Source organism: Gloeophyllum trabeum (assembly GCF_000344685.1).
Source record: "Gloeophyllum trabeum ATCC 11539 unplaced genomic scaffold GLOTRscaffold_00001, whole genome shotgun sequence".
NCBI classification, from domain to species: domain Eukaryota; kingdom Fungi; phylum Basidiomycota; class Agaricomycetes; order Gloeophyllales; family Gloeophyllaceae; genus Gloeophyllum; species Gloeophyllum trabeum.
Genome location: NW_006920410.1, coordinates 4154236 through 4169749, shown reverse-complemented (window position 1 = coordinate 4169749; position 15514 = coordinate 4154236). Strand labels below are relative to the sequence as shown.

The 15514-nt window shown below is 57.6% G+C and overlaps 6 protein-coding genes and 1 non-coding gene across 7 annotated transcripts; 5 read left to right on the top strand and 2 right to left on the bottom strand.

The window, feature by feature from the left end:
* Positions 1 to 429: 429 nt before the first annotated feature.
* On the top strand, positions 430 to 1089 carry GLOTRDRAFT_29788 (uncharacterized protein; the record flags this gene model as incomplete). Its single annotated transcript, XM_007861961.1, has 1 exon — positions 430 to 1089. A coding segment is annotated over one exon (660 nt), but the record flags the coding sequence as incomplete, so codon positions are not given.
* A 712-nt stretch (positions 1090 to 1801) lies between these two features.
* GLOTRDRAFT_t12 lies at positions 1802 to 1898 on the top strand. Its single transcript has one exon. It is a non-coding gene; the product is annotated as a tRNA-Asp (tRNA).
* A 370-nt stretch (positions 1899 to 2268) lies between these two features.
* On the bottom strand, positions 2269 to 3979 carry GLOTRDRAFT_125057 (FAS1 domain-containing protein; the record flags this gene model as incomplete). The annotated part of the gene is made up of 7 exons (XM_007863336.1): positions 2269 to 2500; positions 2558 to 2655; positions 2711 to 2848; positions 2915 to 3043; positions 3105 to 3282; positions 3338 to 3566; positions 3634 to 3979. 7 exons carry the CDS (start codon positions 3977 to 3979, stop codon positions 2269 to 2271), a joined length of 1350 nt encoding a protein of 449 aa, XP_007861527.1.
* A 1238-nt stretch (positions 3980 to 5217) lies between these two features.
* GLOTRDRAFT_69706 (ICMT-domain-containing protein) lies at positions 5218 to 6288 on the bottom strand. The gene is made up of 3 exons (XM_007863335.1): positions 5988 to 6288; positions 5371 to 5932; positions 5218 to 5311 (listed from the first exon to the last, which is right to left on the bottom strand). Exons 1-2 carry the CDS (start codon positions 6156 to 6158, stop codon positions 5375 to 5377), a joined length of 729 nt encoding a protein of 242 aa, XP_007861526.1. The 5' UTR covers positions 6159 to 6288; the 3' UTR covers positions 5218 to 5311; positions 5371 to 5374.
* Positions 6289 to 6908: 620 nt separating this feature from the next.
* GLOTRDRAFT_69705 (haloacid dehalogenase) lies at positions 6909 to 8226 on the top strand. The gene is made up of 8 exons (XM_007863334.1): positions 6909 to 6961; positions 7016 to 7134; positions 7215 to 7263; positions 7319 to 7376; positions 7447 to 7549; positions 7601 to 7695; positions 7755 to 7819; positions 7874 to 8226. The coding sequence occupies exons 2-8, from the start codon at positions 7035 to 7037 to the stop codon at positions 8133 to 8135; spliced, it is 732 nt and encodes a 243-aa protein (XP_007861525.1). The 5' UTR covers positions 6909 to 6961; positions 7016 to 7034; the 3' UTR covers positions 8136 to 8226.
* Positions 8227 to 9245: 1019 nt separating this feature from the next.
* On the top strand, positions 9246 to 10927 carry GLOTRDRAFT_69702 (uncharacterized protein). The gene is made up of 4 exons (XM_007863333.1): positions 9246 to 9754; positions 9833 to 9983; positions 10037 to 10266; positions 10332 to 10927. Exons 1-4 carry the CDS (start codon positions 9455 to 9457, stop codon positions 10683 to 10685), a joined length of 1035 nt encoding a protein of 344 aa, XP_007861524.1. The 5' UTR covers positions 9246 to 9454; the 3' UTR covers positions 10686 to 10927.
* A 1168-nt stretch (positions 10928 to 12095) lies between these two features.
* Positions 12096 to 13586, top strand: GLOTRDRAFT_90534 (uncharacterized protein; the record flags this gene model as incomplete). Its single annotated transcript, XM_007863332.1, has 3 exons — positions 12096 to 12743; positions 12792 to 13261; positions 13325 to 13586. The coding sequence occupies 3 exons, from the start codon at positions 12096 to 12098 to the stop codon at positions 13584 to 13586; spliced, it is 1380 nt and encodes a 459-aa protein (XP_007861523.1).
* Between the last annotated feature and the right edge of the window lie 1928 nt (positions 13587 to 15514).

Genomic DNA, 15514 nt, shown 5'->3' with positions numbered 1-15514 from the left:
TCACCGGAACCACGGGACGATGCGATGTACTGGTCCTTGACCATGCAGGAGTAAGACATATTCCGCTAGTGAAGCTTGACAAAGAGATGGTCGAGTCACTCGCTAACCAAATCAATGGGCTACTCCGTTCCGCCAATATCCCGAGACGGCGCCATTTCGGGAAGAAAAACCAGAGTGGCCCGGATACCCTAGAGAAAGCCTTCATCCAGGTCCTGGCCCAAATGTGGCGAGGAATACTTTCGCCAATCATCGAGGCGCTGGACATCAAGGTTCTTCGTGTAATATATCACAGCGCCATACCACGCTAATCGCGTCTTTTCTTCCTTGCAGGAGCGCGAACCTTCGCTGAAACCACGACTATGGTTGTGCCCTACTGGAGTCTTCAGTCGTCTCCCGCTGCACGCTGCAAGGGTTTTCAGCGATGGCAAGAGCGATTGTCTGTCGGACCGTTTCATTGTATCATATACTCCCACCCTGACAGCACCGCTGGAGGCGCGCCGGCCACGCCCTTGGAAAAGCGAGCACGTCAAGATACTAGCTGTGGGACAAGCGTCCGAGGGAGCAGAGTTTCTAGAAGGAGTAGAGCAAGAGCTTGCCCGCATCAAAAGTGTGAGCCCGCCAGGAGCGCTCAGGGTGATAAGCGGTCGCAAAGCCACGCAGGAGGCCGTCCTTGACCGCCTTGGGCAGGCAAAGTCTCTGCACGTTGCGTCGCATGGTATCCAGGACCCCCGCCAACCGCTGGACAGTGGCCTTCTGCTCGCAGACGGGCGCCTGAAGCTGTCCACGCTGATCCGCCAGCGCCTCGACCATGGCGAGATGGCGTTCCTGTCTGCGTGCAAAACGGGGATGGGCGATCAGACGCTTGCAGGCGAGTCTATCCATCTGGCGGCGGGGTTCTTGCATGCCGGGGTCTCTAGCGTCGTAGCAATGATGTGGGTGATATCCGATAGGGACGGCCCAGTCGTAGCAGAGAGGATTTACAAATATATGTTCCTGGAAGGGGGACAGAAGCAGCACCACGAATCAGCTTATGCGTTGGATGAGGCGGTGCGGTTTCTCCGAGAGAGCGGGGCTTCGTGCGTGCGATAAGTTCCGTTCATGCATTTAGGAGCCTAAATGCACGGAGAATCAGCTTCCTGTGCTCCCACCTCTAGATCAAGGACGAGATTACGCAGCGCAGCCCATACCAGGGGGCATCACTCAGCTGCTTGCACGTTGTACCTCCAGCAAGAAGTGTAAGGTTTGGCGCGACGACTATACCCAGGAGAATAAAGGCCTACAGATGCCTGATGCCGTGCCTCTTGCCTGTCGAGCGCGGTAAGACACATTAAGTATGACGCCCTTCTTTCGCAGTTACGCTTGCTATCCTCACATTCCAGTCCCAGAGTGATGACAATCGTCCATAAGCCACGGCACCTTGCGCCGCGGCCCACTCGGGGTGGCGTGTTGCCCGTCTACGCTGCTCAAGGTAGTACCTGCACGACCAAAAACACGTCAGTCCAAAGCACGCCTGCAGCTGATCAGCTCTACTTCCCCTCACGACGCCATATATGCGCCAATGATGCCAGCGAACGGGGCTGAGAACACCGAGCCTCTTGACTGCATGCACAACAGCGGCCAGCTGAGCGCCGCAGCTGAGTATGATGCAAGCAGACCTTACGATAAACACAAAGAGGCTCAGCGCTCAGAGACGAACGCACAAGCCCAAGCATTCGTCTATGTCGCGAGTGTGGCAGTAAGTCGGAGCAGGCGCCGTAGGGTAGTGCAGTTATATATGGATTCGTTAAGGTCAATGAACAAGTCTCTGGTAGTATATCGGATAGTACACCCGCCTGTCATGTACTGCTTATGTCAGCAGCATAACGCGGGAGAGCGGGGTTCGACTCCCCGCCAGAGAGAAATATTTTGTATTTATGTAAGCGGTGATTACTTCCATTATAGTTATAACGGCACGTGATCTGTTTATATATGGCTTGTAATACCACATTTGGACAGCCGCAGTGACTAATTGGGAGAAGTAGCATTACGTTAGCGCAGGTTTTGTGTGTATGGTCTGAATAAAACATTCAAGTTCTCGCGTAAATAATGAAAATTCCCTTTGGGTGTTATAACGTCTTAATTAATATCAGAGCGTCTTAACATGGAAGCGGGCCATTTCCTATCTTTATTTTCATTTTGACAAACTCGGAAGCCGACTAATCCATGTATGCTAGCCCGCCTCCTCTCCAACCCCCCATTACGCCCCATTCCACCAACGTCTTCCGCCACCTACAAGATGCCGGCCAAAGTACCCACCGCACCGACCACTACGGCACCCAACACACCACCCAACCCTGCCGTCGTCCCCGCCGCGCCGCTGCTGCTACCACTCCCGTTGCCACTTCCACTTCCGCTCCCACTCCCGCTACCACCACTGCCTGACGACGAGGAGGTTTGCGTACTTCCCACAGGTCCAGTCTCCGTAGTCGATTGGGCTGCCACGGAAGTCGCGGATGCGTAGCTATGGAGGGTGGCGTGTCGTTAGACATAAGTAACGTTACGGACGGATGTCACTTACGCGGAACTAGCAGCTCCTTGGTCACTGTTCGTATCCAAGAGAACAGCGTCGATAATGTGCATCACACCATTCCTCAGGATAACGTCAGGTTTGGTCACCTGCAGAAAGATTGATCAACGAGCATCGACGGAGACATGTAGGGGTCCTGCGCACCATAGCTGCAACGCTCGTGTTACTGCTGAACACGTACGAACCAGTGCTGTTCGCCACGAAGTCCAGCGATTCCCCAGAAGCAGAGGTATGGTTCGCCGCCATGAGAGACGAGCCGTAGGCCGACGTCCCGTTGATGATCTAGGAGTAACGAGGAAACAGTATAGGTTAGAGTGAGAGCTGAACGAGATTGATGTTATATCTTACATGATTGCCTAACAAATTCATCAAGCTCTGCTGGTCGTTCATGAGCGAACTGAGCTGGCCCTGGGCAGCAGCAAGCGCCGCGTCGGTGGGAGCAAATAGCGTGAACCCCTTCGTGTTATCGTTCAAGACCTACACAAGATCGGGATGTTAGTGGCTGAACAAGGAAGAAGCAGCGAGAATGGATACGCACACTCAGTAAACTCCCCTGACCATTTGAACTCTGGACATTCGACAGAACAGTGTTCAACGAGGACAGGTTGTTGCTCGCCAATGCGGCCTGGAGGGACCCCGGGATGTCAATGACGGCGTCGACCACATTGATGTGCAGATTCTCGTAAGACGACTGCTGAATCACAGTAACAGGAGTGCTAGGAAGAATAGATGATCAGTACGCGGTCGCGGAAACGACAAGGATAGGCCTACTTCTGGTTGAGAACCGTAATGTTACCGTCACTCATCCGACTCCAGGCAACAACCTGACTCTTCCCCCCCTCAAGCATGACCAGGCTCATGTCGTTCAACATGGTCCTTCCTACAGTCGTGTTGGGGTACGACTGCGTCATATTGGTGAAATTGCCGTAGACGACATGGTACGCAAGGGTGTCGGCGAGGAGGGAGGTTGAAGAGGAGATGTTCGAGGCGACACCTGCGACTGAGGAAGGCGCATATACCCACATCCGGTCAGGCCTACGAGGAATCGAGGAGAAAATGGTACTCACAGGCCTCATTGGTCGGGGCAAACAAAGTCAACTGTCTGTTCTGCGCATTTTCGCTCAGGGCGGCGAGCAACTCGCTACCCGTATCGGACTGGTTGACCTGCTGGGTCGCGTTCACCAGCGCGCCGAGGTTGAGAGTGTTCAGGACCGCGAGCAACCCGGACAGGTATGTCGCGTTCTGCGCTGTGGACCCCATGGGCGCAGAGGTGCTAGAGGCCATTGCGGACGACGACGACGCAGTCGAGGACATGGAAGAGGCAGTCATGGCGGAAGTGGTAGTGGTGGCGAGCGCGAGAGGGAGGAGGGGGAGGAGGAGAGGTAGGTTAACGCATTGGAATCGGGTACGCATGGTTGTGTATCGGTAACGGTAAAGGGTTTCGCAGAGGATAGGATGTGGTGGGGGATAGAAATGTGGTGGGGAGAACGAGACGGACGAGGGGGTTTATATACGCACCGAACGCGGTGGCTGACATGGACGTGCGCAAGGAGGAAGACGGTGGCTGACGTCGCGATCGGCGGGCAGCCTCGATCGATCAGAGGAAGCCTGGCTTTGACACTTGCAAATCCCAACTGGGCGCGTCTTCTCGCCCAATCCGTGCTGTGGCTTGCTCCCGGGTAGCCTACCAGTTGACAACGGTCTGTTAGCATGGCGAGAGCCGACTGCAAGGAGATGCTGGGCAATTCATGCCTGATATCCGGTCTCTCAGAGGACATGATAAAAAGTCACTCTTTTCATAGAGGAAAGCGAAACATACGGGGCGGCTGTATATGACCTTACCAGGGCTAGCTGACCTCGAGGGCGTCCAGCCAGGCAGCGTGATTCATCAGACCTTTTCAAGGAATCACTGTTATCCACTGGAGAACAATGCTCCATCGAAGGGGGGCCGAGTACTGAGCGCGAGCAGGCGCCCTGTAGCCACTGCCGTCGTGAACACGTTCGAGGCTGCCGTATCCTGGTCAAGCTCAGTGACAGGTCCTCCCTTGAGAGAATAAATGATGTTCGTCGCAGGCTGACGCAGCAATGGCTAGCTATAGCACCCCTAGTGAGCCGTACAAGTGCGAGTATATCGGGTTAAATGGCGCACCTTGGTACGCGCCGAGAAACTCGTCCGTCCTTGAAAGGCTCGGTATCACCTGGAAATACAGGGTATTATACCACGTGGACTCCACGGCCAAGTTCAAGGGGGGTCGATTACTTACCTGGAGAGACTGAAGTAGTACGCCTGCAATGGCGCCCACTTTCGCCTACCAAGATCCGAGGACAATGTCCTCGCTGCTTTCGACGAAGTGAACCAGTCTCACTATCGAGATATTCACAGGCATCAGAAGGTCTATGAGCGACCTGTGCTTTAATTTCCGTCCGGTTGAGCAGTTTTGCTCCCGGTGCCCCATGGCCCATGGGGCATGCCTCGTCACCCGAGCTACACCGGCGTGTTCATGTCGGCGCTCGGATGCACCTATGCCGGAGCGCATGGTTCCGCAGGAGCGGTTCTTGCGTGGACGAGTGCGCTCGCGGCGGTGGCGTGCGCGCCTGGTACGCTGGCCCGCGTACCTGTGGAAGATGCCACGATGAGGGAAGCGGTGGGACGCGTGTCGAGAGGACGCGCATAGATTGCCATATATTACTGAAGGCATCGGCTCTGTCGCCTGGCTATGATTGACTATGGTACAAGACCATAACCTGTGAGACATAGCTCATCACGTAAATGTCCGGGATATATCGTACCTTGAATAACATACCTCATTAATAAACCCAGGGAATAAGCTTATACGGTACCCTCGCCGCCCATTCCTCCCACTCCTTCCCAAACTGCCTCTTCATCATCTCATCCTCCCTCGGCGCCCTTCCAATGACCATCGGCCACGCCGTATTGACCCCCACCCAATTCACCAGCCACGCCTTCCCCGCGGGCGTCCCCAGCACCCCGCTCTCCCGCACCCACGACCCACGGCTGAACAGAAGCAAGTTTATGCCCGCGGCAACGAGCAGGAGCCCCGTGTAGCTCGGGTGCCGGACGAACGCGTACGGCCCGCTCGTGACCAGCCGGTGGTCCTTCCGGATGCTCAGCTGGTACGTGAACATCCGGCCCAGCGTCCGGTAGCACCAGTAGCGGACAGCGCCGCCGGCGACGGTGAGGAGCCACCCGGCGAGGAAGGTGGGTGTAATACCCAAGCCCACTGAGTCGATGGGCCGGTTGGGTGCGAGGTATTGCAGGATGACGGGCGGTGTGGACGCCGGGAGCTTGTCGGTGAGCGCCAGGATGGTGAGGATCTCCGCGACGCTGACCGCCCAAGACAGAATCTGAGTTAGGTAGCATAGTTAGTAATATCGCGGAAGGGGCGCTACGACTGTCTACCTTGGGGACAACGGGCCCGAAACCCCTCCCGCTGTTGAGGACCTTTTCTCCAAAGGACGCGGGGGCAACTAGCTCTTGCTCTGAGGGGACAGGCGTCGGAGGAGTTATTGAGAGCTGGAAGCAGCCACTCGCCGTGATGAGAAGAGGCACCTTCAGGAGTAGGTTGCTCATGGTGAGGTTGAGTGCAATGGATACAATATTGGGGATGCAGGGTATTGCACACAGCAGAGCGGGACGTGCGGTCTCAGGGTAACGCTAGCTCCCTTGCAAGTCGATCATGACGCTATGTTTGGGCGTGATTTCTGATTGTCGCAGTCGCTATGACTCTAAGCTTGAGGATGACTCGCACGGCCCGGGAAGGGAAGAACATCTCACCACAGGTGGGGAACGTTGTCCTCTGCTGCAGCATTCCCGCAATTTGACGACAAGCATGGACCCTTGGCGACATGCGAGCTGATTTGCAAGGTTCAGCCCTCGAATCACTGCCTCTACGTTTCTCACCGATAGTGGTGTCAAGCATCGTCAGTGATATGCCTGATCCTGCGCAGGAACGTCGGAGGGATAACGGAACTAGACATGGAAATGAAGGGTTGAATGCAGCATATGGAGTTGCCTCGCAAGTACTCAGCGCTCAGCTTCGCCACACTGGCAACGATTTGAAGCTTTGCCCCGGGCAAAAAAGGCCTCGTTGTCTAGTGCGCGATGACATGTCGGCAGCTGGTTATCCTGCGCGACCATCCTGAGCACGCAGGGGTCTGCTCCGGGGGACTGAGATTGGGCACCCAAGCTCACACGCACATTCCATGGAGAAAGTAGGCTTGATCCTGCGCCTCTTAAAAAAGACTTAGTAGACGAGCAACTGTCTTTAATGGAGAAAGGCCCATCGGCGTCGCCATCTGTCGCGGGTTGCAAGCACGAGAACGGGAATGGAGCCCGAGCTATAACTTGTTCTACATAAGATGATCCATCTACAGGTGCAGGCCAAGTATATTCGTTCACCGCACTTCTCATCTTCTCGCCACCACCAGCATCCACTGATTGTATCTTATGCACGTGAAGGCCCTACTGTTCGACGTATTCGGCACTGTAGTGGACTGGCAGTCCACCGCGGTGCGGGTCCTGTCCGAGTCCGGTCCTCCCTCTGAAGGTACGTACCCACTACTCACCAGCCCCGTAGCCACAGATTCACGAACAATACCGATACCCACTGATCCTCCCCTCTGATAGATTATACAGCCTTTGCGCAGGAATGGAGAAAGGGCTACGGGACCAGAACGTACGCCGTGCTACCATTCCCTCTCCAGATGAGAACCGACATTGTCATCCGCAAGACGCCAGACAGCCAAGGACGGCGAGGGGACTCTGAACGTCGACGTCATGCACCGGCAGGCTCGTACACTCGATCCTATCCTATTCGACCCAACATGGGCAAGTACTCATCCACCCCTCGCATTCCTAGATACTGGACGAGATGCTCGGCTCCCCGAAGTGGGCCCACCTCGGGAAGCTCTGGGACGAGGACAAACGCGCAGAGCTGACCCTTCTCTGGCACAAGCTCGACGGTCCGCTCGCGCCCTCTTCTTCATAGACTAACAGTCCGACTGCGCTAGTAGGCTGGCCGGACGCCACCGAGGGCCTGTACGCGCTCAAGAAGCGCTTCATCATCGCGACGCTGTCGAACGGAAACGTTAGGCTGCTGGTGGACATGGTGTGTTATCCCCGCGTACACTTCGCGCCAGTTGTAGGTTGAGGAGACAAGTGCGGTAGGCTAAGCACGCCGATCTCCCCTGGGACGCGGTATTCTCCGGAGAACTCCTGGGGTCGTACAAGCCGTGCGTACACCTCCCATCCCCGAGCACATGTACCCTTCACCCTGCTCTTCGCAGGAACCCCAAAACCTACCTAGGCGCAGCTCACCTCCTCGCCCTCGAGCCGTCCCAGATCGCGATGGTCGCCGCGCACATCGAAGACCTGCGCGCCGCCGCGAGTTTTGGGCTTAAGACGATCTACGTCCGCCGGTCTACAGAGGACACGCCGGAGGACAAGGCGAGCGCGAGGAGCAAGGACGAGGGCGGGGAGGTGGATATGGTGGTTGATTCGTTTCTGGAGATTATTCCGGCGCTGGAGAGGAAGGGGGGAAAGGTGTAGTACACTCGAGTAGCGTGTAAGGTATCATGAAAGGTGAAGTGCATAGGGATGCGAGGTACGTGCACGCCATAAAGTGCCCGCACATTTGTTGAGGATGGATGGTCAGGCTTCGATCTGCGATACCAACTTAGGAGTCCAGTTAGGTGCAAGGCAGACGAAATTTGGAGGTCTGAGAGAGAACGGGAACAACGTGATAAGTGCTACTGACTGGACTGCAGGTCCTCATTGGTACACCGGGGCCTTTGCCATCCCTCTGCCCATTCGACACCTCGCGATCACGCCGCCTTGACGCCGTTATCGTGCTTCACGGGCACGATGTCTGATACATGATCGTTCCAGAGTGCGTTGGCTTCGAAGGTCGCTTCACACTGTCGAGGTCTTCATTAGAAATTTCGACGGTCATGGGGCGTCCTTCGTCCAATCTCACAGAATCCACTCTCCTATTTTTACGACAGTTCCATCCCCAATATCTCCACTGCAGCTCCCTATTCTTAGAAAACACGCAGCTCGCAAGAGCCTCCAACACGAGTTTGCGCGCCCCCCCACCGGGGCCCTGTCCCTGCACGCCTGTGATATTAACCATCATTTAGACGTCGACCATCATACCTGCTATCTCGGGCCGATCTTGCTATCCTTGATAGCCTTCGCAGGATCATCAAAACGGTTTGCAGTGCTTCCATACTGCTGGAGAGGCATTTTTCGACTGTGCATTCCTGAGCAGGCTGGGTCTCTTCATTATTCGCGTTATGCTTTTCGCGACCGCCAATGTGCCTTTGCGCAGAGCCCCGCGAGATCGGAGCTTGCCCCTCCGGCCCCTTCGCATGTCTCTGCATCGGAAAAGCGTAAATTGCGAGCTGTTGTCTATTATTCTGTCTACAATCATCGCCGTAGCTATTGTCCTTGTCGCGCTGTGCAGAATATCACGTCCAAGCATCGAGGGCCGCCACCTCAACGCTCAATAAAGGTGGCAGTATTCTAAATATAGCCACTCGGAGGTCGGAGCCTCGGATCAAAGCGCGGCAGCCACAAAGCGCCCGGCGGGAAGTCATTGTGCCTTTGCGGGGAGCGTGGCCCTACACGAGGCCCGCCATTGTTGCCTGCCCCTTCCTTGTCTGCTGCCGTCGACCTTGTCTGCCCGTATAAAAGCCCTGCGCGGCCTGCTAGCGTCTATCATCCACCCTCCCGCTTCCGCTTGCGCTTGCGCCTCTCACGCTAAGTATACGGCCTCTTGACGAGTGCTGTTGGTTATTCTCGCGCTCTCTTCTTTACTGGCTTTTATTCGACCGCCGCCAATTTCACGCGACGCCACGACTAGGACGATGAAAACCGCCACCTCATACGCCGCGTTCCTCCTCTCTGCGCTTGCGGCGCTCCCCCACGCCTCCGCGCACGGCTTCGTGTCCAAGGTCGTCGTGAACGGCCAGTCGTACGCGGGCAACACGCCCGGCGGCGACACGAGCCCCAGCCCGATCCGCCAGATCAGCACCATCTCGCCCGTCAAGGGCGCGGCGAACAAGGACATGTTCTGCGGGTACGACGCACAGGTCGCGTCGCAGGTCGCCGCCGCCGACCCCGGCAGCAAGGTCACGTTTACGTGGTCCGGCGGGGGAGGGCAGAACGTGAGTGCTTGTTTGCTTGCTTTGGCTGCGCGGGAGGATATGACAGGTGCTGATGTGGATACGTGGGTGTGCGTGTAGTGGCCGCACAACACGGGCCCGCTGATGACTTATATGGGCGCGTGCGAGGGGACGACGTGTGACAAGTACACCGCGACGGACGCAAAGTGGTTCAAGATCGACGAGGTCGGGCGCGAGGCCAACGGCGGCGACTGGGTGCAGCAGGAAATCAGTGCGTCCTTCCCTTCCCTTTGCGGGCCTCGTTGCTGATAATCCATACCGCAGTGAACGGCGGCACCTACACCGTGACGCTCCCGTCGAACATCGCGCCCGGCGACTACCTCATCCGGCACGAGATCATCGCGCTGCACCTGGGCATGACCGAGGGCGGCGCGGAGTTCTACCCGTCGTGCACGCAGGTGCGCATCACCGGCAACGGCAGCGGCACGCCCAACCAGACCGTGTCCTTCCCCGGCGCGTACTCGGACACCGACCCCGGCATCTGGGACAAGAATGTGAGAGTCCTCCTTCCCTCCTTATATCATCAGGGCGTAGTGCTGATCTGTTTTTGTGAATGCAGGTCTACGACCCCAGCGCGCCGTACACCTTCCCCGGCCCGCCGCTGTCCAACCTCGTCTCCGGCGACTCGGGCACGGTCGACGGCCAGGGCGGGAGCACCTCGTCTGCCACCCTCTCTGGCGGCGCCGCGCCCACCGGTACTGCTTCCGGCTCTACGCCCGCTGGAACTTCGCAGCCTTCTTCAACGACGGGCACGGGCAACGCAGGCGCAAACCCCAGCTCGGGCAAGTGCTCGCTCAAGTCGCGCGCGGCGCCCACGACCAGCGGCAACCTCAGCGCGAACTACCCGCGGCACTTTAGCCGCGTCATGAAGCGGCTGCTCAACGACTTCCAGACGACGGTGCACCAGTGGTAGTTCCCACCCGCTGTCTCGCGCTTGGTTTAGACTGTATTATAGCTCACTCACGCGCTCATCACGACTGGTCATGATGACGACAACGACAGGATGGAGGTAACTTATCATTGTTATTGGGATGGCTGTCGCACTGGGTATTATTGCTGTATCTATTACCCGCCCGCTCTTTGTATCGCACTGGATAACTGCTGTATCACCACCACCACGCATTACCTTGCATAAATGCATTCTTGTATCGTTCATGGGGTCGGTTCTGAGTCTGCGATTGAGGCTGTGGTGGGGCTGTGTGGATATGTCCCATAAGACTGGAGAAGAGATACTTCTCAAGTTAGGAGCTCGAGTGCGCTCTTCTACTTGGTTCCATGCGTATGCTCGAAGTACTCAAGTGGATGGCTGCATGCACTCCCCATTGGCTCGGCTATGACGCTCCCCGGGCCGGGGGTACGATCTGATCGTCGATCGACCTATCGGCGCCTTCGCGTGGCTCTTCTAACGCTGTGGCAACCCTCAGACTGTACTTCAGAAGCGAATAAGGAAGAAGTCAGCGTTGACATATGCTGCCAATCCACCAGGGGGGAGGCGTGCGAGACATGGGGTGTTTTGTCGCTATTGTCTTTGTGGGCCGGGGGAAATGGGTGAGGCGGAGGAATAACCCAGATGTGCAGCTCCGGTGGCCTGCGTAGTTCGCGGTGATTCTCGCAAGCATTCAGGCAGGCATAGAACTCGCAAGAGTCAGCGTACTTCACCCCAAGGTTCGTAAAACGGTCGCTGTTCGTTCGAATTGTCAACCACTGGATGAGCTGATGGCATATGCAGTCAAGAGGTACTTTGACGCGAAGGAGTTGGTTGACAGCGCGTGGACTAGACGTCAAACGATCTGGCAACGATCTGGGCGTCCCAGCCTGCGATAGGCCAGACTGGGATTCGAATCCATCATATGTCAGTCCATGTCACAATTTCTGGTCTGATTTCCCCGGAGATGATTGATGCAAGTAAACTGCCCCTCCCCAGCTGCCCCCAGCTGTGGCGTCCAGCAATACAACAGGCGGCGGGAGAGCACGTCTTGGCCGTTCTAGCCTTCTGGGCAGATCGAGCAGGCCGCCGGGAAGTCTTGCAGGGACGCTCCTTTCCCCTGCTTGCCATTCCGGGCCAGGGTGGCGATTGAGACCGGGCCTGTCGATCGCATCGGGTGCTTTCTGCGATCCCTTCCCGATAATTAACTTAATTAAGCCGCAGCTTCCGGCTGTGGAAGTCTCGGTAGCGCTGCCTCTGATAAAAATGTCCAATTTCGCATCGCTGTGCTCTGCATCACGTTGACTTTGATTCGTATCCTGCCTGCTGCTAATCGCTCGCCTACTTCTATTGCCTAGCGCCCATATCAGCCCTCTTGACCGCTGCGGAAAGTGTGTTATGTCCTGCGAATTCATCCCGCCTGCGGCGTACGACGAGCTCGCTTACCCCATGGAATCAAAGTACCTCCTCCAGGCCTACCCCCGCAACGTCCCCCCGCCCGACAACGCCCTCGGCATCGAGCACGCCTACCTTCTCCCCCAAGAGCTCGCCTACCCCGCCCTCGCCGCCCAGCAGCAATACGTCGCCGACCAGTTCTACTACCCGCCAGACTACCTCTCCCCGCTCAACATGGCGCCGCCCCCGCAGGTCGCGTACGAAGCCCCGCTCAGCCCGCGCAGCGCCCCATCCTACCCGCTCCAGCTCCCGCCGTCCCTCCCAGACGGGAACGCCCACGCCCAGTGGGCGTCCTTCGACGCCGACTTCACCTTCCCCGGGACATCCTCGGGTATGCGCCGGGGGTCTCTGCCCACCGACCAGCTCCTGTTCGCCCCGCAGACGCAGGCGTACGACCCGTATGCGGCGCGGCAGTCGTTGCCGCCCATGGCGTCCTCGAGCTCGGCGGCGGCGCAGGGCGGGATGTCCCGCGAGCACTGGACGATGGCTGGCTCCCTCGACCCCTCGAACAACATGGTCTACCGGTCGGCAGAACATCCCCGCCTGCGCACCGCCCAGGCGTGCGAGAAGTGCCGCACGAGAAAGGCCAAGGTGAGCATCCCCCTCTCCCTGTCTTCGCTGATGCTAACGACCCCGCAGTGCAGCGGCGAGCACCCCGCCTGCGGGCGCTGCGTCAGCCGCGGGCTCATCTGCGAGTACGCGCCCGAGCGGCGCATGCGCGGGCCCAACAAGCCGAAGAACAAGCCGCCCGCGAGCACCTCGAGCGGGAGCCCGCCCTCGTCCGCGTCCTCGCGGCGCTCCTCCGTCGTCTCCCTCCCCGACGGCCCCGACGCCTCGGCCCAGAAGAAGAAGCCGCGCCCGCCGCCGCTGAACCTCGGCGCGGCGTCGAATATCCAGCAGCGCGAGGGGTGGGCGCCCGTCAGGGAGGAGCAGGAGCAGCTGACGATACGGCCCCGCGCGGACGTGCCGAGCGATGTGGGCAGCGCGGCGAGCCGCGCGAGCTTTGCGTCGGATGTGTCGATGGGGGAGATCGAGTATCGGGGGGTGCTGACGCAGGCGTACCCGCTGTCGTCTGTGCGGGGCGGGGTGGCGGGGCTCGACGTTCCGAGGTAAGCGTGCTTGTCACCACACGGTTGTGTTGGGATAGATGCTCATGATTTTGTCCGTCGTAGTTCTGCATCCCCGATGTCCTCGCGGTTCCTTGCGCCGAATGCATCGATTTCGCAAGGGCACGGCCGCTCGCTGTCGAGCGGCGCGACGGACGTGACGCCGATATTCCTGCAGCCGCGCGCGGTGCACGCGCAGCGCTTCTCCGTGCCCGCGCTATTCCACAGCCAGCAGAGCCAGGGAATGGGGCTGCCCTCGCCGCCATTGGAGTACCCGCCCGACGGCGTGCAGTGGACGTCAGATGCGCCCTTTGGGCGCGCGCAGTAGGGCGCCTCTGCTCTGTGCCCTCGGTATCCGTGCTAGATCTTTGCTGTCGTATTTATCGGATCACTTATTGGTAGGAGCATACACGCGTTCGTACCGTCGCTGCATTATCATCGTGTTGTTACATTATCATATCGTTGTGTTATAGTGGTACAATGTACACATACGTAGCGTTGCTGCTGCAATAGTTGTGTAATCTAATGTCCTGAGAACTTTTCCTCGCTGGTGGACTGAGTACCCCGGCGAAGAGTGGCATATGCAAGCCGGCCTATCGTTTCGGCTGTATTCGAGCCACAGCCTCACTCAATGACAAGACCTTGCCTAGAGCAGAGATTGGACGCGGGTGCACTCTGACCGAGATCTCCGGGGGGAGATGCAGGGGAGGTTCAATAAAATGGGAGTGAGCAAGCATTCACATCTATAAAAGGATTTATTCACCCATCTAATCATAATCATCCTGCAGCCTAATGGTTGATCGACTACTGCAAGCTGAAGGGATAATGACCAAGCAGGTTTGCTTCCGCCCGCCGGCGGGGCAGAGATCGAGGTGTGGTCAGTAATGATCAAAGATTCAAGATCGCCTTGAGTGGACACACAAAGAAAGATAGGGAGATCTAGACCCCCCCACCCCCCCGAGCGTCGAGATCCGTGTGCTGGGTGATCTCGCGCGTGACTGGGCGGATGCATCTGTGCGACCGCGGCTCCACCGCGCGCGAGGTGATCGACGAGGGACTGTGGTCTCGCCGATCAAGTTTTGGTGGACGGTTGTGCGTTTGGCTCGGAGGCCTGGTCCAGTGGGCTGGTCGGCTGATTCGGTCTGCGTGCGAGGCGCGATGGGGGGCGGGATCGCGAGTTGAGGCTGGAATGGAGTGTGGTTTCTGAAAGAAACTTGGAATCGGGGGCGAGCGGGCATACCGGGCATGGTCAGGTAATAGATTTTGCGCATATTCGTTGCCACAACTTCCGCTTTCGCGCAAGTCGCTAGTGTACAGAGCGGGGATCCTCGCTACTAGTATGTTGTTCAGCAGGCGTAGACCGTCTAGTAGACCATCTTTCCAGTGTGGCTGACCCGGGTGGCTGAACGGGCCCTAAGAGACACCGCCACAGGAGGTTCCTTCCGCCTGGCGGCTCCGCGAAATTTAGAGTGTACTGCACAAACCAGAATCCAGTGCGGTACCATACCACAGCTGTAGATGTTCAGACTCTGCGTCTGATGGGCTGGTGTGGCTGAGTCTTTCGTGAAGTGCAGTGCCTACGGTGCACCGCGTCTGTTGAAGCAGCGTCGGCGACATGAAGGGACGGTCTGCCACGCGGGATTCATCAGATCGCGAGTGCACTCCGCGGCACCTGCATCATTTTGGGGTTGGGCGCCACAGCCTGAGATAGCCTGGCGTAGGCCCATTTCTCTCGATTCTCATCGTTGCTTCACCCATGTATGTGGGCTGCAGAAGCCATCAAGTCGATTCATATGCATGAAGAGAATGAGACGCCCCAAGTCCAAATTTCAGGACGATGCGTCACATGCTGATGACGCTGTCCCATCGACCCTGAGGAGGGGAGTTGACTCTCTAACGACGTTTACATCTATATTGTACCCCACTCTCCTCACTGACACGACATGGAACCTGTAACATGGAGGAAAACTGGATGGCTTATATGACTGTCAATGAAACTCAAAGGGAGTCGAGGAAGGGAAGCCGTCGGTATATCAAGCTAACCGAGCCAATAGTGGCGTTTCTTTGGCGTCATACCTTGCCAAGACAGATTGACGCTTTCCGTCGTCGTCGCGCCGAGTTTGTAAGTCGGCGACACAGCATCATAGCCTTACCCCAGAGTGCTAAGCGACTTCCAGTGACTGGCATGATTTCCATCCCAAAGGGTGTGGCCATCCCCCGACGGCCTCACTGGACCGTGGCTAGCATATGCACAGT